This window comes from Penicillium cataractarum, assembly GCF_028827025.1.
Source record: "Penicillium cataractarum strain IBT 29864 chromosome Unknown utg000004l, whole genome shotgun sequence".
NCBI lineage: Eukaryota > Fungi > Ascomycota > Eurotiomycetes > Eurotiales > Aspergillaceae > Penicillium > Penicillium cataractarum.
In genome coordinates, this window is record NW_026622740.1 from 2,744,186 (window position 1) to 2,768,905 (window position 24,720).

Below are 24,720 nucleotides of genomic sequence, written 5' to 3' on the forward strand. Positions count from 1 at the left end.
AGGGGAAAAAGAAGAAAAGGATCATCCAGCAAAGCAACTCCGACAGACCGTCCCGTCTAGGGTCCTAGCCCGTCAAAGATGAAAAGGGGGGAAAGGGGCAAAGGCGAAAAAAAAGTAGACAAGAAAGCCGAGGAGACCAAGAAAGGGGAAAAAAAACTCGCTGAGATACGACAAATCCTGTCACCCTTGTAGCACGGCTCTTCTAACGCCGCTTGACTTCGGATGCCCACCCGTCAATTCCTTCACCTCGTGTCCCAGGTGTAATACCCAGACTGACCCCCGCCATGCCCGGCGTATCCTGCATCCACTCGTGCGAGGCCATGCCACCGGCATTGGCACGCTTCTCCGGTGAGAGATCCAGCATGGGTAAGAGGAACTCGCTGATCCGCATGGCTTCCTCTACGCTGTAGTGATACTTCTCCCGAAGAACGTCGGGCAGAGCCCAGTGACGCAGACGGTGGATGTTGCGCAGCTCGCCCTTGCGGTTGAAGATCTCTTGCGACCATTTACCGGAGAGGCAGAGTGATTTGGGGAACTGTCCGAGCAGCTCGATAATCTGGGCGATATGATCGTCGTCTTTGCCATATTTAGTGCCGGACTGAGGGTCGAAGAGGTAGTCACCAGTGATGAGCTCGAAGACCTGGACTGTGTTAGAGGGGACAAATTCGACCAAGTCCTCGAATCGGAGCGATCTTACCATGCACGCCATACTCCACACGTCCGTGCTGGCGCCCCATTTGGCGCCAAGTATAACCTCCGGCGATCGGTATTGCCGCGTCTGGATGTCATTGGTGAAGTGGTGCCCAACCCAGCATGCGTTACCCAGGTCAGCAATCTTGACGGAAATAATGCTGGCGTCAATCTCCTCTTCGAGAGACTTTGTTGAGCTCTTATCGAGAGAGATACCGGACACTTCTCTCTCCAGGAGATCACTGCATGACATTATTAGCTTGGAGTACAGTGCGAATGGCGGGGGAAGGGTCGACCTACGCTGTCTTCTCTCGCGTCTTCTGCTGTTCATCTTCATCTTTGATGCCCAGAGCCTCCTTCATAGAGGTCTCGTTTGGTGCTAAAATCCAAATGATCAGCAAATAATTCAAAAAGAACACTCCTTCTTCAGGGTGGTCACTCACTCGAATCGTTCACCATCTGGCTCAAACTGCTGTGAGAATTGGAAGAGCTGTGTTTAAAGTCGAAGCTACTAAAGCTGGTGTTCAGCGGACTCGGCAATGGTTGACTGCCCGTAATAAGTGTGCGCCGGCGCCGCCGTCCATTCCGATTGTCCTCTTTCTTCTTCTCCTCGGCCTTCTTGGCCTCTTCTTGCTGCACATGGGCCTTGACAATCTGCTCCACGTCGCCAATCTCAATCAACACATTCTCCGGCTTGAGATCGGTATGGATGATACCACACTCCCGGTGTAGATAATCCAATCCCAGTAATACCTGCTTGGTAATCTGCTTAACCAATGGCATGGGGATACCTCGGTGGTTCCATCGCTTGATCAACCCCAACAAGTTCTCACCCAGGACCTCAAACACCATACATACGTGGACACCGTTGGGTCCCTTGTGTTCGAACGAATCCAGCAAGCTGACCACATGCTTGCGACCTGGGTGAGAAGGCTTGGCTTGGACGATCCGGTTGAGCAACTTGATCTCATCGATGGCGGTCTCGGTATAATGGGCAGCGGAGCGCACAACCTTCAGCGCAACGTGCTTGCCCGTGGTTGTGTCCCTCGACAGCCAGACGGTCGAGAAATGGCCCCACCCAAGCTTGCGCACCACGACGTAGCGGCCATTATTGTACGTTTCGCCCACGGCCACCGGGTGATACCCACCCTTGCAGTAGTCCTCGGAATCCTCCTCTTCGGCGGTGGTTTCAACCTCGTCGCCCGATGAGGTCGAAGGTGAGCGCGACCCTGCAGCCCCGGTTGTCTTGGAATTTGGCGCAGCGCCGCTTCTGTTGTCGGAGATGGGAAAAAAGCGATCAGTTTGAGGAAAAACAAAAACAAGCGGGAAGGGTGTCAAACGAAGTCGCGATCGAACATTTGGAGAAAATCGCCCAGATCGTAGATCGCGCCTAGCTAGATGGTGTAGAAAAAAGTAAAAAAAAAACGGCGACTCACGATTCTGTGGCTTCGCCCGCCTCGCCAGACTTGCCATCATTGGTGACGATGGGCTTTAAGTCAGTGCCCTTTCTCCTCTTCTTGCCGCCGTTGCCATTGGCAGTGGACGCAGCGACACTGGCCATTTGTTTACCCTTGTTCAACACGGCCTTTGTGAGATCAATGCCCTCCATGTTGTGGAGTTGGAAGGGAGGTGGAGGGCAGCTGAGAGAGAGAGAGAGAGAGAGGCGGGGCACCGGGATGCGAGGTGGTTGGCGGGAAAGGAAAAAGAGGGCGGTGCGCGGAGAGGAAGAGGGGGACTTCCAGTGGAGAGAGGGAGATGGATGAAAAAGAAGAGGATCAAGATCGCAGAGCAGTGGTAGAAAGAAAAGGAGTGAGGTGGAAGAAAGTGTTAACGTTTAGGTGTTGGGACCAAGACGAGAGAGAAGTTGGGTGAAGGAGAGATTCCGCAAGCAGCCAGTTGGTTGAAGGTTGGTGTATGCGACGGATGTGGCGAACGACGCTTTCGAGAGAAGCCGAGAGTATTCCTAACCGAGTAAAAGGGAAATAGAGAAGTAAACAGAGAGATGGGAATCAAGGATCATGGAGTAAAACGATGGATAATCCTATTATTCTTCAAGAGTGTCGAAAGACAGAACCATCAGGCTGGAGGGGGAATTATACCGAGATCGCGATGTGGTGCCCAGCGGGGAAAAGGTGGCTGGTGATGGCGCCAACCAGAAGGATTAAATGTGATGAGACTGGGAATTTACTGGAGATGTGATGACCCAAGAATACTCGATCATAAGTGTAAACATAGTTCTAGTATTCATGTAACTATTATCCCGAGACCCCTCTCCTCTCCACCGTCATCACTACTCTCTCTGGATCCTCCTGATGTCACCACCGATCCTCCCCGCCCCAAACTCTCCAAACTACAAAACTGTCAACATCCAACCAGAGCTCAACCTCCACTATCTCTCCTCCTCCCCCAGTCCCCCACCATGTCCAACCCTTATTATCGCCGTCCACTCCCAGACTATTTTATATCCTCCCCCTCTCGTCGCCCTCGTCTATCCACTCCATCAAATCCTCCTCCGTCTGCGTGGTCCTCCCCGGCTTCCACCTCCAAACGCGAACCCCATCCGCGTCGTCTGTATCTCCGACACCCACACCCTCGAGTGGCCCGAAGTACCAGATGGCGACCTCCTAATTCACGCCGGCGATCTCGCCAACGACGGCTCCGTGCGCGAAATTCAAGCTGCAGTAGACTGGCTGCGCTCGCTGCCCCATCCCCAAAAAGTCGTCATCTGCGGGAACCACGATAGCTACTTCGATGTCCGCTCGCGCTGTGAAGAGGACCGCGATGAGCAGTCCTCTGCCTCATCATTCGCCGCGGTCTCCGCGTCGACGGCGTCTATCCACTCCCTCGAGGAAATCACCGCGCCGTCGCGCATCGACTGGGGCGATATTCACTACCTCCAACATTCCGCCGTGACACTCTCCTTCCCTGCTTCCACAGACGCATCCTCCGTCTCATCGACAACTCCACTTACAAGCTCGCGCCCTCGAGAACTAACCATCTACGGCGCTCCCCAAATCCCAGCCCTAATGGCCTTAGGCCCCGAACACGCCTTCACATACCCTCCACACCACGACGCCTGGTCCCGCACCGTCCCCTTAGACACAGACATCCTCGTCACCCATACACCCCCACAAGCACACCTCGACATGTCCCCCCGTCTACTCAACGGGCTGTCCGAACCTCCTTGCCGAAGCCTGGCGCGTACGGCCTGCCCTCCACGTCTTCGGACACATCCACAACTCTGCCGGTCGCGAGCCCATCTTCTGGGACGAAGCGCAGCTCGCGTGGGAGCGGCTGTGTGCGTCTAGACGACCCCGTGCGAAGTATACGCGCTTCGTCTCGTTGGCGGGCTTTTTGCGGGATTTGTTTGATTTGTCCGGGTGGGCTGATGCGGCGCGGGTTGTGTTTTATGGGGTTATGGGGGTGGTGTGGTCGAGGGTTTGGGGTGGGGAGACGCATGGGGGTGGGTGGATGGTTAATGCGGCGTGTATGTATCGCAGTAGCGGCCGACTCGGGAATGCGCCACAGGTTATTGAACTTTGAGAGGGAGTTGATTATTTGTTTTATTTTGGTTGCATTAAGTGTTGTTTTGGTTGCAGCGTGCATAGCGAGTACTTTTATCTTCAATCTACTGCGGCATGATGGCCTGTTATTTGTGGGCATATTAGCCTGTGTCTATTTCGAGGTCTCTGCATTCACCGATCGGTCTATCTATACGAAGTAATCGGTAAACTTTCATTCTAGGTATTTTCTGAATAGTCCTCTTCGACATGTCACGTCATAGGCCGGTTCTGGTCCCAAGGAACACTAATCTACCATACCCGATACGGCAACATAGCTCTTCAAGATTAGCATCTACTTCTAGTTTAGTAGATATCTGCCTCTGGCTTAGTATATTTTGAAGAAGGAGATACCTAAAACTCTATTCCCAAAGGCAAGTTTCATTTACCATTCTCGCCTCTACATATTTCTCTCTTCCACCATTCTCCAATCTACACGAAAACTATTTCCCAACATGGAAACCGAATCAGAAAAACGCTGGAAAATTTCCTGCAAGAGGGTGGAATGGATCCTTAGATCCCTCACTCCTCTCAGGTCACATCAAGAATCCTGCTCAATCTTCTCAACAGTATTCTCCCCCCACATCTCCGACACAGAGCTCCTCGACCTGGGAATCCAACTTCACCATCTGGATATAGAAACCGGCAAAACCTCACCTCGCGCCATCCCCTACTTTCTCCCAAGAACCGATTTCCCCAATTTCTTCCCCGATACATCAAATGGCTGCAAGAAAAGTCTCATGCTTAATTCCGTTTGGAGAACAGCAGAACGAGAGGCAGCTGACCCGGAATCGAGCAACATGATTCACGACGGCAGATTTACGTTTCTCCCATTCACCCTGGAGCCGACGTACGAGATCTACTCGTTTGAAACGGGTCAGGATCTCCAAGGAGATTCTCGCCATCACTCTTCCACGATGTGTGTACATGGATGGGTTTGGGACCAGTAAGTTATCAAAAAAACACCTATGTCGTGGCTTGTGTGTCTATCGCGCTCTGTCTAACTACCCCATCCGCTTGTTAAGTGAAAGGGATGCCAAAATTGACGCTGCGACGTGGACGAGACGCTTCTGTCCTTCCAAAAATTGTCTCCACGAAATCGGATTCGCCGTGTTGAACGATGTGCCTATCCATCTACGATGCTACTCGAAGAAAAGACTTGCACTGGATTAACCCATTCTAAGACCAAGGAAGAGCCCTTCGCGGATAGTCAGTGCCACGCATGGGGTACAGCAAGTATCCATGAGTGCGGTACGGGTTCCCGGCCTTCGAGAGATGAGCTTGGGGCCTTGGTGTGTACTATGTTGGAAACTATGGTTTGCGAGAAGCCGTTCAGCGATGACGAGAGACCACGAAAGTACGACCGTGTTTTCCCGGTAAGATTCCTGGTCAACTAGCATCCGTACTTCCTTCATATAGTGCTGACATAGTCGGGCAGACACTGCTTGTGGTATTTGATAACTCAGGGCACACTCGCGTGCTGAGTGGATACTTTGATGGGAAACTCCACGTTCAGTTCTCTCGGATTTTGGATTTCTCGGAGTACGCCAAGGTACCGCCTAAGGGAACGCCATATCTTGAGAGTACCGATAAAGAGAAGTTTTACGAGATGATGAATTTGTTGCTGAAATGGGCTTGGCCACTTACATTTGGGATTACGAATAAGGAACAATATATTCCGGTGTTAGTGGGTCCTTGGCGGGATGATCATGAAGATACGATTACGTCGGATGAGAGAGACGATGAAAGCGATGAGGATAGTGATGAGGATAGTGATGAGGATAGTGATGAGGATAGTGATGAGGATAGTGATGAGGATAGTGATGAGGATAGTGATGAGGATAGTGATGAGGATAGTGATGAGGATAGCGACGAGGATAGCGACGAGGATAGCGATGAAGACAGTGATGAAGACAGCGATGAAGACAGCGATGAAGACAGCGATGCAGACAGTGATGAAGGCGACGAGGAAAGTGACGACAATGATTGGGTAAAGGTTTGAGTCGCAATCGAACAGATATCAAGCAACGTTGCGCCAATGACGAGGACAGGCTACAGAGAAAAGAATTTGGATGGGACGAACTCTGAGATACAAGAGATGGGGTCGTATTATCTTGCTCAACTGTTGTTATTGGAATACTTCGGAAGGAAAACTCGCGTCAAAGCGTGACGAATTCAATGTATAGCTTAGCTCAAAGTTCAGCAGTTTGACCCTGTTTAATACACATTACTACTAGTACTCTGAAACTACTTCGTCCGCTCTTCTCAGTCAAGCTACGGCGCATAACTCATCTATCCACGAGACACACTAGAGCACAGTTATAGAGTGCTAGGTCCACGGCCGACGGGAATGTCTAGATCATAGTCTGTCGTATTTCTATCGTGGCACTCAATGCCTAATATCAGACACGGGTATATACACATGCATCCCACAAGCGTGGGGATAAAATATTCAACACAAATGCTCAATAACACAAAGGAAACCCCTCAATAACGATCAAGCCAACTCTTTATAGCTTGGCCTTCTCATTGAACCGCGGTGCCTGGAGAGGGTCATACGCGCCCAGACCGAGCGTATCAGAAGGAATAGCACCGGCGTGTCCACCAAGCAGACCCCGCGTATCCAAGAAGCTGGGGTTGAGATCCTCGACACGAGTCGCGCCGATCAGACGCATGTTCATCTCCATCTCATCCTTGAGCAACTGCATAGCGCGGTTGACACCGTCAACACCGTACGCGGACATGGCGTACAAGAACGGACGACCGATACCAACACCCTTGGCGCCCAGGCAGAGCGCCTTCACGATATCCGTGGCGCGGCGTACACCGCCGTCAACGTAGACTTCAATACGCTTATCCCAGCCACGCTCGCGCAGAGCGGGCATAACCTCGGCAAGGACCTCGATACCGGAGCGGGCGGTCTCGAGTTGACGACCACCGTGGTTGGAGAGAACGACACCCTCGACGCCGGCCTCGACAGCGCGCAGGACGTCCTCGACACATTGAACACCCTTCAGCACGATGGGCATCTTCGTGATACTCCTGAACCAGGGGATATCCTTCCACGACAGCGCGGGGTCAATGAAGGAGGAGATAGCGCGGGCAGCGCCCTGGGAGCGATCAATTCCGTCATCACCGGACTGCACGTCAGAACCGGCGTCGCTGAACTTGGAACGCATATCCTTCTCGCGACGACCCAATTGCGGTGCGTCGACTGTGATGAAGAGGCCCTTGCAGCCGCGGGCTTCGGCGTGTTCGACGATCTTACGGGTAATCTCGCGGTCCTTGTTGACGTACAGCTGGAGCCATTGCACTTGGTCGCCCTGCTTGGCATCGATGATCTCGTCGAAGGAGCATGAGGCGAGGGTGGGAATCATCTGGATGACGTCGTGCTGGTGGGCGGCTTTGGTGAGCACGACCTCACCCTCGGGGTGGCCGAGCTTGCCGAGTGCGGTGGCGGTTACGTAGAAGGGGATGGAGCAGGGTGTGCCGAGCATGGTGGTGGTCATGTCGACGTGTTCGACGTCGACGAGGACGCGGGGGCGGAACCAGATCTTGTGGAAGGCGTGATGGTTTTCGCGCATTGTCTGGTGGGAAATAAGATTAGTATGGGGTTTATTTGTGTTCGCATATGAGAAAAGGTTGGGTTTGTAACGTACGATCTCATCGTCTGCTCCGCTGGAGTAGTACGCCCACGCCGTCTTCTTCATGACCTGTCGAGCGACGGCCTCAAAGTCCATCAGGTTGTAGCATGCGGCGAGCGGGGGCATTTGCTTGACGCGCTCCAGACGACCAGCCTCCTCAGGGTCAAACTCCTTCTCTTCTTGCTCCACAGTGCTCATGTCGACCTCACCGAGGTGCTTGGACTGGTCGAGGTACTTGTCCAGGGTGTCAGGAGGGTGGATAGGGTCGAACTCCTCGGTCGCATCCTTGCCTGCATACTTGAGAATGATCTTTTGACCGCCGGGGTGTTCTAGAATATCACAGTTAGACTATGCGACAGGCATTGATTCGAAAGTACCGACCTGGCAGGAACTCGGTGACATCGTAGGCTTTTCCGTGGACAATGACCCAGCACGAGTCCTTGGAGTTGTGCTCGGCGACTGCCGCGCCGGTCAATTTTTGGCTCATGTTGACTGCGGAATGTATGTGAAATGGACAGCGTCTAGTACTATCGCACGCAATTTGTATAGAACTTGCAATCAAGACAATGTGAGAAGTGTCGAAAGGGCAGGGATGTTGGAAGAAAAAAAGGTGAAGTTGAAGAGCTCGGGCTAATGGAGTCCGGGGGAGAGAAAGTTGCGGGGAGCTTCTCGGCCGACTCGGGTGGTTATGATTCGCCGCAAAATCTCCAGTGTACAAGATTTATTTGATCCCGGACTCGATCGAGAGGATCGGGCGATAAAATAACCGTGGCGCGGGATCTCTTGATCGGCCGAACGACCGCATTTCCTGCGGCATCTATAGGTCCTGAATAATCCTGTCTCTATCCTCTATACGAGAATGATCAGCATGCGACATGGGGTCCTGATGGAAGCCTGAGGCCAGCAACAGCCTCGGCACAATTGACAGCGGGTGGGCCACTCACAATCAATACATTACACCTTGAGGCCCGGGACTTGTTGCACCGAGCAGTTCGTGCTTTCGTCTTCGGATGCCGTTTTCAGGGGAATCCTTATCTATAGCGTCAACAGAAGTCTACAAATCACCAATAGTGCCCACATACCACTATTCAATTCTAATGTTCAACAAGTGCCGACCCGAAATTTGGCAGGCGGGAATCGACGGCCTGCCGAAAGGACACTCTCTGCCTGAGGCAACAATCGGAAACCCATCTCCTCCGTTATTTGTGCCTGAGGCAGCGAATTATTCGGACACCGAGAAAAGAGACGAATAGCAGTCTGGCACAGGACCTAGTATCCTCTCCAGGGAGAGTGACAAGAGCAAAGCTCAAAATGTGTGAGAAGAGTAAAACGTATATTTACAAACTTGTTTGCTTGAACCTTTCAATACGTAATAACAGGTTAGTAGTGGGAAAGGTGATGTCTTGCTGTTCGTTGTAACAAAGAAAATTTTGGACTTATAATCTAAGCTATAGCGCTAAATGTAGTCTACACACGTTCTTTCATTGATGGTCTAAAAAATTTTAAATGTAGAATACTTGAATATATTCCTAAGAATGCTATAGAATAAATCAGTGACCCTTTCTTCCTTCAGCCCGTAAGGGGTTTAGCGTATGTAGACTATTTCGCGCAAAATAAATTCCTGAAAAACTTTCCGGCAATCAGAATAGAGTTAGTTCTACGGGATCTGATTAGTCGCCCCGTGCATGCTCCCAGCCTCGGAATCTAGGCGCATTCCGTAAGCCTCCGGAGTTCTATGGAGAGAGAGAGAGAGAGCGAGAGGGTTCTTGTCACATTCCAGGCAACCTGTCTAAGTGCTTATTTATAATAACAAAACCTAAGGGGTCAATTAATGACCATGAGCGGACTTCTTATAACACCATCCACTAGGGTAGGACATAATTGATACCGTATGAGCAGTACGACAGGTTGACAACTAAATTTCTTTCATCTTAAGCCAACGCTTATTTAAAGATGCGCTTCGCTCTTCGTACCCTCTTATGCTGCGCTGCTGTTACTGCGCTCTCCGGAGAAGATGCTCTGAAAAGGTGGGGCGGCCCTAACGGTGAGGGTGAGGTTTCCCATGGGGGTAACAGTGTTGGAAATGGGAATAGCGGCGGGATTGACATTATCACCGGGGGTGGCGATATTGGGAAGATCGGGGTCGGGGTTGGGGGTGGGAGCGGGGGGAGTTGCGACCTGGCCACTTGTGACGCTTAGGTAGGCCACGGGAATGACCGAAGAGGTTGTATGAATACTGATATACTGATTACCACAGTGTCGAAAATCAGGGAATCAATCTGGATCCTGCGACAACGGTAGTGGATCTCCTAGTTTACTTGGACTTCTGCTTGGACAAAATACGCCGTGAGTCTCGATCTCTGATTCTCTAAAACTCCAAGACTGCAGAGCTGTTGAAAGCTAATATGAAATAGGGGTTGCATCTGTACACCAATGACAGGCTGTGATGCTTCTTCTATTTGTAATGGGCAATGTGTAGGATACCTAGAGACAACATATTTGAGGTAATAACAATAACTAAATAGTGCTCGACAGTGCGCGTCCGGTCTGACCTGTTGCAATGGAGTCTGTACCAACCTCCAGAACAGTCCTAGTAACTGTGGTACTTGTGGAAACAGTGTGAGTTGCTCCTAACCTTTATGCTTATAGATTTACCATTGTGGGGTTGTTCTTATAACTAATGTGATTAAATCCTGCGTCTCTATAGTGCCCGTCTGGATCGACTTGTTCATCAGGCTCCTGCATATGTACTGGATCAGGAAGCTTCACCACTGACTACTTCGCTGTAGAGTCTGCTTCATCTGGTGTTACAGTGGGTGACTTCAACGGAGATGGCCATCTGGATATCGTGACGTCGAATGCCGGCGATGGCACAGTGAGTGTCTTGCTCGGGACTGGATCAGGGAGCTTCCAGACACAGGTCGCTTTCGCTGTAGGGTCTGGTCCATCTGGTGTTGCAGTGGGTGACTTCAACGGAGATGGCCATCTGGATATCGTGACTTCGAATACCGGCGAGAATAACGTGAGCGTCTTACTTGGGACTTGTGTGGATTGACTAAACCAGGGTAACTAGTCAACCTGAAGAATCCATGTCCTTCAATAGCAGATCTATCTTATTTCATAAACAAGAGGTATACTCAGGGCCGCTCAGGATTAGCTTCTATCGTTCCCCTTGCGTAGTTTATTTGGTTGAAGATCGTTGAAGACGCGTTATACCGGCAGTTTCTAGATTATAGTAGCCCCTTGATCTTGGCTGTCATAATATTCAATGACTTCACAAAGTCTAGACCTTATGTAGGAAAATGCAGGTCTGGCTAAGACTTTTTTCAAATTTCAAAAAAAAATAAGCATAATAGAGCTGCTTTCGAGCGACCCTGTATAGGGAGCTGGCTACATAGCTATCGCGTGTTCTGTGTGATCTGGGTATTCTGGCTCGTAATCGATCTGTTCCTAGGGACTAATGTGACCTCCACAGGACCAACAGGATATTCCCTGGGTCGGCCTCAATCCATTCCCCTTGGCGCTGTAAAGGTTGCCTGATCGCCAAACTAAAAATACCCTCTCCTTCAACTCCTTCAACTGAGAAGCAGATAATTTCTTATAAAATACAAACGAGGCACTTTCCCTTGTCTATGGATTCGTTATTATTCTGCGGCAATAACGATAAGACTCTAAATTGGAAATAACCAGGGATCTATCACAACTAATTTTTATCCTTAGGATAAATCAGGAAATCCGACTGTAGTTAGTTAGGTCGACGCTGACTAACTAATCGCTCCTTCCTACTCTTTAGAGCAGTCGGAGACTCCACAGCGTACTATCGACAGTCCTAGATACTGCAGAGGGTCAGGCACATATTCTACACCCATCACCAATTTACAATACCGTATAAACTGCATTTTACGGTGGTCCTCAATTCACTGCGGGCAGATCAATGATTGATCTACGCTAAGGTCTTGGCAGTGGGGCCAAAAAAGAGTGATTGAGTGTGTATTGGTCAAGCCGATTTCGAGAACGACTGTACTAGTTATCTACCCAGTCTTCATCAATTCAACGGGCACAATTAACCCCACAAGACCCCATCGTCCTCAGCGACTGTCAAAACTCCAAAATCTTGGCTGACAGCCGCTAGTGTCGATCCCATGTTAAGCGTTGCGGCCTCAGTTGCCTCCAATCTAATGCTTGCCAGTCCAGCACTCACCAACAACAGCCGCTTCAAATCCGGACATCGGGATCTAACTGTATCTCTCCGGTCTACCTTCCACGCAATTCTTGAACGATGATGGGCTAGTTCCGTCGTTGCTGAACGCCCCTAGTGTCCCCGCCTCGATGAATAGGTGTTCGCAGCTGTTGATAGTGACGGGTTTCAATCACACAATTCGCCCTTCATTGCCCCCTGTGATAGTACGCTTAGTGACGGTCTTCATTGAAAATTCTCTAGTATCCTTAAGAAAGTCCCATTTGGTATAGCATGCTTTTGTTGATGCTGAGCCCACCCTTGAAGACACATTGGCAAATAAAAGCACCGTGGAGAATGGCGCTTCTCCCTGAAGCGATTTTTGCAGCTAAGTTGGCGTGCCCCATTTAGGGTCTGTATTGCATTACTAGCTGTTAGTGATTACTAACAGTGGATTACACTAGTATTTCAAGTATGGATATAGAATCGGACTAAATACTAGATAAATATCAACTTCCTCTGATGTACCGGCTCCTTTCTAATATTTTGTGAATTGTGTTTCTCGGTAGCTCATGTATCAAATGTTTTTCGATCAAAACCTTCTAGCCGTTATCCTCGTAGGGGAGTATACTTCTAGCGCTATAATAAAGGATCCATCAGAATTGAAAGAGGTAGACGTATTGACTATTTACAACAAAAAATATCGCCTTGCGCAAAAGGGCAGATATTCGTGATCCACGATATCTTTTACCAGGGCGAAGATGGTGCGTACAATGGCATCCCTATATTACTATATTATACAAGACTGGGGACTATTATAATTTTGACTGCGACTTAGGCTTCGCGGTCGGTTTGGACAGACAGGCATTAAGGTGCTCCTGCCAGCCCTTAGGGACCGAAGCTCGTGCTTCCGGCGTGTCGTCCAAACAGCCTTCAAGAATGCGCGCTTCATCCTCAGACCACCGACTGACCTCTTGCTTGAGCCAGCCCGCAGTCTCCTCGCAAACACGAGACACGTTCTCAAAGGGCAGTTGATGCCCCGTCTTGGGGATTGTAATCTCCTTCACCCGATTATTCTTCCAGCCACCACTGCCCCCAATGCCCGTCCCTGTCCGTGTCAACTTTTCTTCGCGAAGATCCGGTGTTGAGACAGGGCTGCGATCGCCAAAGAGATAAAGCACGGACGGGCGGACGTGTCGTAACAAGTTCCACATCAAAATCGGCTCGTAGCGATAGAAGGGATATGTGGCGTGGGCGGGACCTATAATGTCGGCGTGAAAGCAAGGATCGTGTTCGCTCAGGGTAGCAGGATCATTTTTCGAGCCCAATCGTTTCCGATTGTCAAAGTTAGGACGCAGGTAGTACATCACCTCTTGATCGCGGGAGGTTGTGAGAGTGACGGCATCCGAGTCGGGAAGGCTGCGCAGACCGTATTGCAGCCAGCGCTCGAGTACCCTGGGATCCCAGGTTTTGAACTGCTTCTTGAAATTAGAGGCCGCCTTTTCACGGGATTCCCATGTATCTTTCTTGTCTAGAGAGAGTTTGACGAAGATTGGGCCCTTTCCGGTATACATGTCCTTCTCGATGACCGGTTCAATGAGCACCAGAGAGGTTAGCAAGCGTGGGTGCAGCATTGAAAGAAGTACCCTGGACGAAATATTGTTAGCCGGTCGTTTTCTTTTGATTTGATACTCGGACAGTACTGTGACTTACAGTTGGCCTGCCCCAAGACTATGTCCAACCCCAACAATCGGGCGCGGCATGTCCCTCTTGAAATGGTTGATCATGTAAAGGAGGTCGCGGGCATGATCAAACCACGATGCTAGTTACCTTACTTAGTTAACTAGAACACTCATTTGGCGAAGACGGATGAATACTAACGGTCGTTTCCCAGGAAATCCCCGTTCAAGACCCCGCTTGCTGCTTGGTTTGCAATATCTGCTATCCAAATTGACCGGACGCGTATTCCCTTGTCATTTAGTTGCGACAAGACCCCTTCCCAGATCGGTTCGTAGAGTTCCTTTTCTCTTTGTGTGAGTAGCCGTTGTACCAAATTGAAATATGAGGACTACTCACCTTGGGAAATCCACTTCCATGGGCTCCGATGATGGTCAGGTCACCTGGCTGGGGATCAGGATTCGATTTTGGGGTGTATTGCTTGACAACTAGCTTCAGAGCATCGTCGCCCGTTCTCGTTGCCCGGGGATATTCTCGGACATGCTGCGAGTCAATCACATGCTCGGTGATGAGAAATGGTGATGACGATGCCATAGTAAATGCAGTGCCACAGAGAGATAAACTGTAAGAACCTAGTCCCAGTGCCGGTCAATCCGAGTCCGGGGCTGTCATCATATATGTACGGGACCTGCGTATCCTTAGCTCGGCGGGTCGAGGCAGGGACAGACCGTCTATCTACACGCTAGACGAACTACGATCAACCGTACAGTAGAGGTGGCCCCGCCGATGTGGAGAGCTGAGAAAATCCCCACCGGTTTTTTTTCATTATCGCTTCCTGCTACGTCGGTTGTTTGGCTCCGAATTCTTGTAAAGTCGGGCATGCTCCCAGTTTCAGTTTTCTTGTCGGCGACCCCGAAGCGATGTCATGCTGTCTCTAGTCTTGATTCAAAGATGGAGAAAAAAAATACTATACAAAACATAGTAGCCGAGTGGCTGAGATGTCAAGGCGTTCGGCAATTCATATTTCATCGCATTCGTCAAATAGGTCCAGATAACTAGCGTGTGGGCTCCCTGTCAGAAATCTTTTACCGATAAGCCACGCGGTACAAGCTTGGGCGCAAACACTTCCGGAGCTTGCCGTTCGTTGGTCTAAACTTTACTCCTAGCCAGCCACAACAGCTGTAGCGCCGACATGGCATCAACCACAATTTGGCATGGCCACTAATAAAAGGCAAAAGTCATTCGGAGAAAAGAAAGTAAACAAAACAGAGCCAGGATAAGATCGCAGCCGTGAGCCTTATCCGTATCATTGAGCCGAGCCCTAATTCAAGCCTTTCTGGCAGGCTACCAAACACCTATCGACTTGCCGGACCCACACTAGCATGCTCCGAACCCGCCGAACCGAATGTGGCTCCTTACTATTTGACGCTTGCTGTTTGTGGCGTATTAGCTACGCACTAGGTACCCAAGTAGTCGGAACGAACGATTCTGGAAGCCATGAATCTAAGCGGCCTAAACTTCCAATCACTACACGGGATAGAAATGTGAACAAAATGAGACAACCTCTGTTTCCGGTGTTGTGTACAATTGTGCATTGCTAAAGGACGAAAGCCTCCTACAATAATACCGACGGACGATCATCCTGGGCGACCCCATCCAGACAGAAAGCAGAAACTTTTGTGTAAATAATACTGAGTTCCGTGCTTTGGAGGAAGCAATCTCGATACACTACATAGTCCGCAATATCAAATATTTAGCGTTAACTATTCCTTAATCTTATCACCTAACACAATTCCCAGTGCAACTGTCAATTTCCGTGTTGTAAATTATATCAAGCGAGAAAATCAAGTACTACGGCTTAGTGTGCGTACGTAGATTGTAGGTACATAGATTGTAGCCTGATTCAGAAGCGTGCCTATTCGGGTTTAGCACCGCTAGCTAACCTCTCGTCCTAGTACATGTTTCTATACATACCCCTTTATCGCTGCATTAACATTTCATGATTTTTTCACCCTTTGTGCTCTTTCTTTCTCCCTATCTCGCACGCGTGCCCGGCTAGCGAGGCACTTTTGCGACTAACCCGGATCACCGAAACTTATGCAAGTTCATAGGAGGTACCTGTGTCAGGACAGCTCGGTCGATTTCTACTGAAAACCATTATATAGAAATGGTATCCCATATCATGCCTACAGTCCCAGCCTGGCCATCCACCAAGTCCGAGACGCTCCTGAGCTATCGCTATGCGAATCTCCCTCAATTGAGACCGAACACATGCACAGATTTGAGCTCGTAAGCCATACTAAGAAAGGAAAGTAAAGATTCTCCTGCTGGGCTGTGAAGAAGGACTTCCTTCTGGCCGACTCTGTGTGGTGCCTGTACTGATCACCGTATGCCTGGTTTGCGGCACTTCGCAGAAGGCCAACTGCGGATTCGAATTCCTGGAGGGCCTCGAAGTATTCCAGGCCCTACCCAGCATGTCAGCAATGAATCTGTCTCCAATGGGCGTTCGGCTACAGCACGGTGCGATGAAGGGACAACTGACATTGTCATTGGCCCAGTTCGCGAAACTTGTATCTTGGCCTACTTTATGGCTCTGCTTGTCTATCTCGTTTTACTTGACGGCCTTGGTGTGCTCCGCTGTGAGTTTCTCGGAGGCGGCGGTAAAGGTCGCTTTTGCTTGCTGAAACATCGCCTCCATTCCCGGGTTGCTGGCATGCAGCCCGTCCACCTTGGTAGCATAGGCCCATAGGCTGGTGTCGATCGGGACTTCGGTGGGAGCCTGTGCGCTCATGGCTGCTTGCGAGAGATTGATAGCTAGGGGTAAGAATAAAATAAAGGAAATCGATTTGTGTAAGTGATTTGCTGTTAAGACGAAAGGGAAGTAGTCGGAGGGAGTAGGAACTGGTATTTATGTCGACGACGGTAGCCGTGATCAATAGACATGTTCACCCGCTGAGGGGCAGAAAGAAGGCTTTCGACATGATAGCTGAATATCTGCAGCTGTGGGATCTAACCGCACTAGTAACCCCACTTAGAGTACGCCTTCTATGCTTATTTTAGTTAAAGATCGGCTTGCCGCCGAGCTAAAGTGACGCATCCGAGATTCACTTCTGCATCAGCCTAGGTGTCCACGTTCCTACGCCGTCAGGTGAAGGACAAGTCTCAGCTGTCGGATCCTTCACTATCCTGAGCCACGCTCAGATATACAGTCGGGCTCCCTGACGGGGCAATGAGCTGAGAGCAGCCAAGACCTTGCAGCAGGTCGAATCATCCAACTGGCTCTGTCGGAGGAGAGTGGGGGGTTACAGAACTGCGCACCCAAGTCATGGTTAGATTGATCGCAATCATATGTCTACATTCGTCTTCAAACGTGTCTTGACTGCACGAATTAGAAGTCCAGGCTAGTATCTTCTGTGGGCGTGTACGTAATTTCTGCAGAGGGGTAGGAATGAGTCGATAGAGCGTCTTTATTGGAAGATGATTTGATTGCCACCGCGAGTGGTGTGTGAGGGTGCTTGGTTGCGGATGTTCTCACTATCTATCCCATATCGGTTGATGATGGAGAGAATATCGGGAGAATCGGTGTAGGAGCCGTGATTACAGTACTCTCTCAGATAATTGCTCAAGTGGGTTGTTCAAGCTATGCAATTTTCCCTCGTACTCGCGACCACAACAGAGACTTCGCAAGTATACCATGAATGGTTATCCTGTGATGATACAATTCGAGTGTATTTGTTTTGTATAATTGCATTTGGTATGATGGGAATTGCCTGCTCGAATTCTCGCCTTCCAGAGCAAGTTCTAAAGGCTCCACTCACACAAGCTTAAATGATGTAATGTAGATATCACGGAGACAACATTAAATCGAGATGAGTTCGCCAGGTCATGTTTTGACCGTGAAAATAGTATCTTCTGACTTCTCCCGAAGCACCCAAATACCCTTAATTGCCCAAATACCCTTAATTGCATTGGAATCACGGACGATTGCATTCATTTCTCCTTTATGCAACTCGGCAACCTCCCAACCTAGTACACATATTCTGCTTCTGAAAAGGCCCATGTGCCACAACGAATCTGAGTATCATTAAATATCTTTTGCTATTCATGTTCTACGTCCCCGAGATGAACCTTCCCACCAATCCTAACAAGTACGCTCATTCGTTAACATATTACCACATCGAAGGGTCTCCGCCTAATCTGTAAATGAAAATCGCAAAATTGTCAATCAGTCGCCAATTTTGAAAATAGAAACTTGTCCTGATGCATGTCCCAATGCAAGAATATTGTCTTTGACTGCCGAACAGGAGGGCCGAGATTCAGGAGGTAGCCATAGTGCCTTGCCACTGTGTGAGTTGAGCCACCGGTCTTCCGCCAGGAATATATTCGTCATTGGCCTCCTACTCAAGGGGAGACTTTCTGGCGACAATCCGATTTCAACATATCCCAGATTAGTACAGAGGTATGAACCATCTGCAGAGAATTCCAGGTCTGTAACCCTTCCGTTGACCTGTAAGCTCTTTTGCAGAATTCCCGTGGCCACATCCCAGAGTCCCAGCATGTCACCATTGAAAGCGGACGCTATAATCTCTCCGTTAGGGGAGAAGGCTACCGCGTGGCCATCAAGGCTGTGCAGAAATGTGCCTGTGAGGGTATTCCATAGCATAACCCCGCTATTGGACGAGGCAAACACCAAGACTCGACCATCAGGTGAGAAGGTCAATGAATCCAGCGCAGTAAAGTTTTCCCGAAAGGTGTGCTGCAGGACACCTGTGAACGGGTTCCAAAGCCGGATTGTCTTATCGTAAGAACCGGACGCTAGGAGCTGACCGTCAGGTGAAAAAACTACCGACTCTACCGACCATGTATGACCGGTGAGAGTCTGCTGCAGATTGCCTTTCATTGTATCCCAGATCAGGATATTCCCAATACAGCCGGAGGCAAGAAAACGGCTGCTAGGTGAAAACGCGACCGAGTATACGTCTCGTGAAGACCCGTCTGATCCTAAACCATCAAACTCACGCCGGAGGGCTCCTGTGGCTGTATCCCAGATCTGGACTGTTCCAGATGACCCTGCCGACCCTGTCGATAGGAGCTGACCATCGGGAGAGAATATCACCGTCCGGATGACATTTGAACGGCTCTTGAGAGTATACTTTAGGGCACCCGTGGCCGCATCCCAGAGACAGACAGTCCCGCAGTTAGTCTTAGACAATAGTAGCTGGCCGTTAGGCGAGAATATAACAGATTGTACTGGTTTTGGACGGCCCTCGAGCGTCGGCTGTACGTCGCTTACGGCCACATCCCACAGCCGGACGGTCTTATCGTAAGATGCGGACGCCAGCAATCCACCATCAGGTGAGAAGGCCACTGATGCGACCGAACCTATATGACCCTTGAAAGTCTTCTTCAGGGTTCCCGTAGTAACGGCCCAAAGCCGGACGGTCTGATCAGTATGGGCGGACGCTAGTAATCGACCATCGGGTGAAAAGGCCACCGAGTAAACAGTCCCTGAATCGCAATCAATGACTCGGTGCAGAGTCCCTGTGGCCACGTCCCAAAGCTTCAGGGGCTCATCGGGAAGGCCGCGTAAACCGTTGGAGCCGGAAGCTAGTAATCGACCGTTGGGTGAAAAGGCTACCGACTCCACAAAAGTTCTACCCCCTTCGAGAGTCCGCCGCAAGTTACCCGTAGCCGCGTCCAAGAGCTGGATGGTACAAGTAGAGGCAACCGCTAGGAGCAGGCCATCGGGTGAGAAGGCCAACGAGTTGACTGGACCTTCATAGTTCCGGAGAGTCTGCCTCAGGGCGCCAGTAGCCGTATCCCAGAGCCGAACCGAGTTATCAATCTTCTCGAATCGCTCGCCTGATCCAGATGCGAGGAGCCGGCCATCAGGCGAGAATGATAATGCGTTCACCGAATTTTGATGGCCCTTTAGGGTCCGCTGCAGTGCCCTCGTCGCCACATCCCAGAGCTGAACAGTTTTGTCACACACCGAAGCCAGGAGCTGACCACCGGGCGAAAAAGCTACCGAACAAAGCCTATTTGAGTGACTCTCAAATCTCTGTGGTTGCAAGGCACCCGTGGACGTGTCCCAAACCAGGAAGGCCCGATCAGAAGGTTGGAGATGATCTCGTGAACCGGATGCCAGTAACTGGCCGTCGGGCGAGAAGGCCAACGACGTAACTATATCGGAATGGCCTTCAAGGGCCTGCAGCTCTGCGCTCCAATCTCTTGGGGTATTTGAAAGCCTGCGTATCCAGTTTGGAAGCTCTCCTTGGAATTGCTTGCGAACTATCGACATTTCAGGTGCAAAGAAGATACACGAGGTATAAATTTGAAGGGGGAAATCATCTGCTATTTGTCCGTACTTGAGAACAAACCGCTTTGCATCGTGCAAAAACCTTGATATGTCATTCCCCCTGTCAACCTATACAGATTAGCTTTAGTAACAAAGACACTTCATAGATACTTACATGTAATACCGACTGCAGTAGGGTAATAATTTTCGCAACTTCAAAGGCGAGGCCTAGAATGCTCATTGCTTCCATCCAGTGCAGGAAGTGCTTCTTAAGAAAGAAAAGCGCATTGGCCATTTCCGAGATAGATTCATTGCCTTGTATTAGATGACGAGCCCAATATCGACAAGCGTACTGCATTTCTTGAGAGAAATCGTGGTCGATTTTCCACCGATCAATGCGCGCGCGTTCTGTATTGTCGCTCAGTCCGCACATATTGCTTTTCAGACTATCACCGATGTTGAGACATCTTGCAGCCAAATTCCGGTGGGCCTGTTTCTTATCCACCCATAAAGGGGGCTCATGACGAGTAGCTGGATCGAGAAGATAGTCTCGAAATGATCGATCACAAAGCTGCACCGGCTCAGTCAGATCGCTGGGTATAGCGAGAACCGGCCGTAGTGACCTAATTCTCCGGACTATTGTTTCTTCGCTGAAGCCAAGAAGCTTAGAAAGTGAAGTAACCGATAGAGGGCTCTCAAGCACCAAAATTGCACCGATGATTTCCTGGTGCTCAAGAAGCAGCAACCTTTCCTTGGGGTTGGGCTGTAAACTGAGATTTTGACTCAATCTCCCAAGACCTGTCATATTGGCTTCGGCTTGATCATTCCAACCCATCAGATCACCTTGTGGCATCGAAAGTTGTCTGCTGTAGGCCGGTGGCGGAGAGGTGACGGAAATGGCTATAGCTGCTTCATAGGTAGGGGGATGCTCGCTGTCCTCTTGTTGAAGGGCACTAATAGTATCATAGGTGGCAGCAGTCGAATCTTGGTCTAGCACCGGGGGCAGCCATCGGGTGGGATAGTACTGCCACCAAGGGAGAACTAGTCCCCATCGGTACCTAAGCTGTTCCATCTTGAGTTGCCAGTTAGAGCATTGTGAAGAGCTCTTGAGGGCAAGTATATCTTCAGCAGGCAGCGATTGCAATGCGTTATAAAGCTCCTTGCACCGTCTCTGGGACCTCCACGGGGTAATGTTCAAGGTCAGGAGATGATCAAGGCTGGTGAACCCGAGACCGAGACTGACGAAAAGGATAGCCTTCTGAAAGACCAGGTTTAAATGGGAGCCTAGAAAAATTGCCAAATAGTCCGGGCAGCTCATTTGCACCGCAGCCAGCTGGCACGCCGTTAAGATCCCAGACAGGATGTACCTGGGGAAGCAGTAGAAGAACGGGTGAGAGGGGGGCAGGGACTCCGTATTCGCCAATTTAAGAGCCTCTCTCAATACCCTCCACCACTGAGTGCAGCGGCGGCGAGATGTCGAAGTGCCGTGTCCTCGCTGAATGATCCGACGGACGATGAGTTTCAGAGCGAATTCCTTGTCTCTGCGACTAAAGTTGTCTTCCGCATACTCTCCCACCGCCGTCACATATTTTCGCAGCCCCTGATCTCCCCGCTGCTGATCCAGAATGCTGTCCATGGCTTTTTGAATCTCAATTTCAAGCTGTTCATTTCTCCATTTCTCTGTAGTCCGCTCATCGCTATCTGGCGGATCCTGCAGTTGCTGCTGCTGACGCTGACGTCGACACTGCTCCCTCCATTGATCAAGCGCCTCACTCTGAGCCTGAAAGACGGTAGAAACCCAAAGAGCAATCTTCCTCCCGTTCTTCCCTTCCTGTCCTGGTTCTTCTGGCCATACGTCACGACCGGTAAGCACGATCCTGAAGAGCCTCTGGTACGTTCCCCCTCTCGTAGTTCCCGGGCTCCAAGAGCAAACGTGGCGCGGCCATAATGTGAGATAGCCAAGTGCTTTCCATCGCTCTTAAGCAGTCAGTTTTAACCTCCCATTTAACTTCTCTGGGTCTCAAGGCACGTGTAGCTGTGGTAGAATGTGGGTTGAGCAACTTGGCCGCCTCGCCAGCCTCATGGTCATGCTTGCCAGACATTTTTTTTCTTTTGTGATTGTCGTGTTTATCGCGTGCGAGAAGAATATCGTCGGCTGCGCGCTCATATTAAAGGGGGGAGTGTACTGTGCCGCAAGGATACCAGGCAGCCTTGTGAGGCTCACGGCCCGAAGTTGATACGAGATGGGCGTCGATCGCTCCAATACCAGGCCAGGGCGGCTGCACCCAAACCGCTTATGTAGATATCAGCTGACCCTTGGATCGAGTGAAGAGGCCGAGTTCGGTCGGACGAAGACAGGATTTCATTGTTGAGTATTGGAACCTGTTTCTTCGGAAATCAACCTATAGCCTCTTGCACTTGATTCTGTTAGTCCTGTCTTGGCGATAAACCCGCCATACACATTTCTCAACCCTGGAGCCCGAAGAACCCGGGCTTTCTGGGCGAGATACAATACAGAGAGGTGATATAGAACATTAAGTCTTTTTCTATGATTCGTTAGCTATGAAGCGAGGAAATGTTGAAGGTGTTTCAGTACCAGGAGGGAGGGGTAGGCCAGCAAGGCGGTGCGAAACCTCCACAGGGTCGGGAGGATATGCGATAACCACTTCTCGGATTCATTATAAATTGCCCCTCTTTGTATGGGGAATAAAACCCACCAGGTTTCATTTTGGGATTGCAGAAAATACACTTTTTTTTCATTGGATCATGAAGGAAAAAGACGAAAAAACAAATGACCAGACTGGGGTTCGATCCCAGGACCTTATCGGTGTTAACGATACGTGATAACCAACTACACCATCCGGCCAGTTATAGATACTGGACTATCGTTTGAATGTATTGAGAAGGACCTGAATAAGAGATATCCACAAGAGAGTACGTTTGCTATTTGCAGCTTGCTTTCTTCAGCCCGGGGGATACTTCTCAATTCAAATTTGCATAATTCGTGATTGCTTTCTAGCTCCCTAACTTCTCTCTTTAGTCAATTAGCGCCTCAAGCTGCCTCAAGCTCGCTCAATTCCTCTACTACTCCTACGAGAGGTTAAGAGTGCTTTAACAACGATGAGTCTGTTAGCCTTAATCTATATAGAGAGAGCGGTCAGACAACTTTCAGTGATCACAACATGGAGGGATTCTATCTTCTTCCATGGAACGTCGTGCCTATAGATCTTCTAGCCACCACCCACACTCTAACAACAACCTTTGACTTATAAAACTATGGAAAATTTCTTACCTACAAGAAGAACTACAGATCGACCATAAAGGACCACTATTTACTAATCTTCATTTACCCTATAAGCCTATTACTACAATGTCGCTAGATAATCTCTTTCATATTCTCCTATTGTCTAGGATATAGCGACTTCACAATTATCTTATAAAGTCTATCCCTGTTGGAAGACATGATCTCTTTACTAATTTTGAGCTACCAAAATTAATAGAGTAGGAAAAGATATTATCTCCAGAGAAATCGACCCTATCTCCTCTTTATGAAGAGTATCCAGTGCTAGGGCCGCTAAAAGTCGATCCTAAACGGATTAAGATAAGGTCTCGGTCATGAATTTCTCAATATTGAAGATATTAATCCCTTATAGGTATAAGGCCATCTTTTCGGAGGAGATTATGCTCTAGAAAGACCGCGCTCTCAATAACAAGGCTTCGAGAGATATACGGGTGTAAGGATAACTACTTGTAGGGTAGAACACGTGTTGGTCAGGTAAGGTTGAAAGCACCAGGTCAGATTGTAATAAGACTGTTTCTTAAGGGGTTCGAAACCTACTCCTTATAGTCTTGATTTATATATTGTCTTCTTATGAAAATTAAGAGAGGATAGGACGCCCGGGCTAAGGTTTATGTAACCTAGGTAACGTAGGTAATCTATAGGTTACCCCCCTCTTTCCACGAAATGTAGAATGAGAGCAACCGATAAGAGGAGACTAAAATTTTTTCACATCCCTTGAGCCCATCTGTTTCCACTTACATACATCCCAGAAATTAAAATAATTCACGCATGCTTGATTTCACATGTCAGCACAGCCTTTCCACCAGGATTGGCAACCATAGTACTATCAGTAGTCTGCCCCAAAAAGGTGTTACAATGGAAGCCCGAGGCATGAGTGGCCGTAGTAGGTTCCAGATCATCGGGGACATCGAAATTGCAAATTAATTTGGTGTTCCCTGATGAGGTGACGACAGAATGGCCATTTTCAGTGGAGAGGCCTGGGCCAATACCACCATTCAGCGTGGGAACAAAACCAAAGCAGATGAAGTCTTTTGTAATTGATGCTGCATTGCTAGAAGGCTGGGCTAGGATGCCTAGAGGAATGGAGATCAAGGTAATGGTAGCGAAAATCTTCATGTTGAGAGCCTTGTCAAGCTCTGGGGGAAGCATAAGGTGGTGTTTGTGGTTAAAAGGTTGGTGGAGAGGAATTGACTCGAGGGTAGATAGGCACCGAGGTTGTTGAATAAAGGTTAAGATGAAGAATTATAAAGAACTAGATGAATAGGATCGATTCAAGCTCCGATTCCTGAGGAACTAGCTCGGGTGAATCAGGCCTTTTATAACTAAAATTTCTCTAGATCCATACACACTTGTATACAATCTCGGGCTGCTGG

General features: G+C 49.5%; 8 protein-coding genes across 8 annotated transcripts; 2 read left to right on the forward strand and 6 right to left on the reverse strand.

Moving 5' to 3' along the window:
* Positions 1 to 202: 202 nt before the first annotated feature.
* Positions 203 to 2,299, reverse strand: N7496_005503 (serine/threonine-protein kinase; the record flags this gene model as incomplete). Its single annotated transcript, XM_056698432.1, has 4 exons — positions 203 to 932; positions 991 to 1,069; positions 1,134 to 2,080; positions 2,127 to 2,299. 4 exons carry the CDS (start codon positions 2,297 to 2,299, stop codon positions 203 to 205), a joined length of 1,929 nt encoding a protein of 642 aa, XP_056556957.1.
* A 703-nt stretch (positions 2,300 to 3,002) lies between these two features.
* N7496_005504 (uncharacterized protein) lies at positions 3,003 to 6,252 on the forward strand (the record flags this gene model as incomplete). Its single annotated transcript, XM_056698433.1, has 6 exons — positions 3,003 to 3,846; positions 3,884 to 4,177; positions 4,821 to 5,196; positions 5,276 to 5,372; positions 5,435 to 5,626; positions 5,689 to 6,252. The coding sequence occupies 6 exons, from the start codon at positions 3,003 to 3,005 to the stop codon at positions 6,250 to 6,252; spliced, it is 2,367 nt and encodes a 788-aa protein (XP_056556958.1).
* Positions 6,253 to 6,760: 508 nt separating this feature from the next.
* N7496_005505 (L-lactate dehydrogenase (cytochrome)) lies at positions 6,761 to 8,381 on the reverse strand (the record flags this gene model as incomplete). Its single annotated transcript, XM_056698434.1, has 3 exons — positions 6,761 to 7,837; positions 7,910 to 8,223; positions 8,276 to 8,381. 3 exons carry the CDS (start codon positions 8,379 to 8,381, stop codon positions 6,761 to 6,763), a joined length of 1,497 nt encoding a protein of 498 aa, XP_056556959.1.
* A 1,466-nt stretch (positions 8,382 to 9,847) lies between these two features.
* N7496_005506 (FG-GAP repeat domain-containing protein) lies at positions 9,848 to 10,949 on the forward strand (the record flags this gene model as incomplete). The annotated part of the gene is made up of 2 exons (XM_056698435.1): positions 9,848 to 10,049; positions 10,684 to 10,949. 2 exons carry the CDS (start codon positions 9,848 to 9,850, stop codon positions 10,947 to 10,949), a joined length of 468 nt encoding a protein of 155 aa, XP_056556960.1.
* Positions 10,950 to 12,886: 1,937 nt separating this feature from the next.
* N7496_005507 (alpha/beta hydrolase) lies at positions 12,887 to 14,342 on the reverse strand (the record flags this gene model as incomplete). The annotated part of the gene is made up of 4 exons (XM_056698436.1): positions 12,887 to 13,718; positions 13,785 to 13,893; positions 13,953 to 14,091; positions 14,148 to 14,342. 4 exons carry the CDS (start codon positions 14,340 to 14,342, stop codon positions 12,887 to 12,889), a joined length of 1,275 nt encoding a protein of 424 aa, XP_056556961.1.
* Positions 14,343 to 16,359: 2,017 nt separating this feature from the next.
* Positions 16,360 to 16,539, reverse strand: N7496_005508 (uncharacterized protein; the record flags this gene model as incomplete). The annotated part of the gene is made up of 1 exon (XM_056698437.1): positions 16,360 to 16,539. The coding sequence occupies one exon, from the start codon at positions 16,537 to 16,539 to the stop codon at positions 16,360 to 16,362; it is 180 nt and encodes a 59-aa protein (XP_056556962.1).
* A 1,434-nt stretch (positions 16,540 to 17,973) lies between these two features.
* N7496_005509 (WD40 repeat domain-containing protein) lies at positions 17,974 to 21,682 on the reverse strand (the record flags this gene model as incomplete). The annotated part of the gene is made up of 2 exons (XM_056698438.1): positions 17,974 to 20,175; positions 20,222 to 21,682. The coding sequence occupies 2 exons, from the start codon at positions 21,680 to 21,682 to the stop codon at positions 17,974 to 17,976; spliced, it is 3,663 nt and encodes a 1,220-aa protein (XP_056556963.1).
* A 2,427-nt stretch (positions 21,683 to 24,109) lies between these two features.
* On the reverse strand, positions 24,110 to 24,463 carry N7496_005510 (uncharacterized protein; the record flags this gene model as incomplete). The annotated part of the gene is made up of 1 exon (XM_056698439.1): positions 24,110 to 24,463. The coding sequence occupies one exon, from the start codon at positions 24,461 to 24,463 to the stop codon at positions 24,110 to 24,112; it is 354 nt and encodes a 117-aa protein (XP_056556964.1).
* Between the last annotated feature and the right edge of the window lie 257 nt (positions 24,464 to 24,720).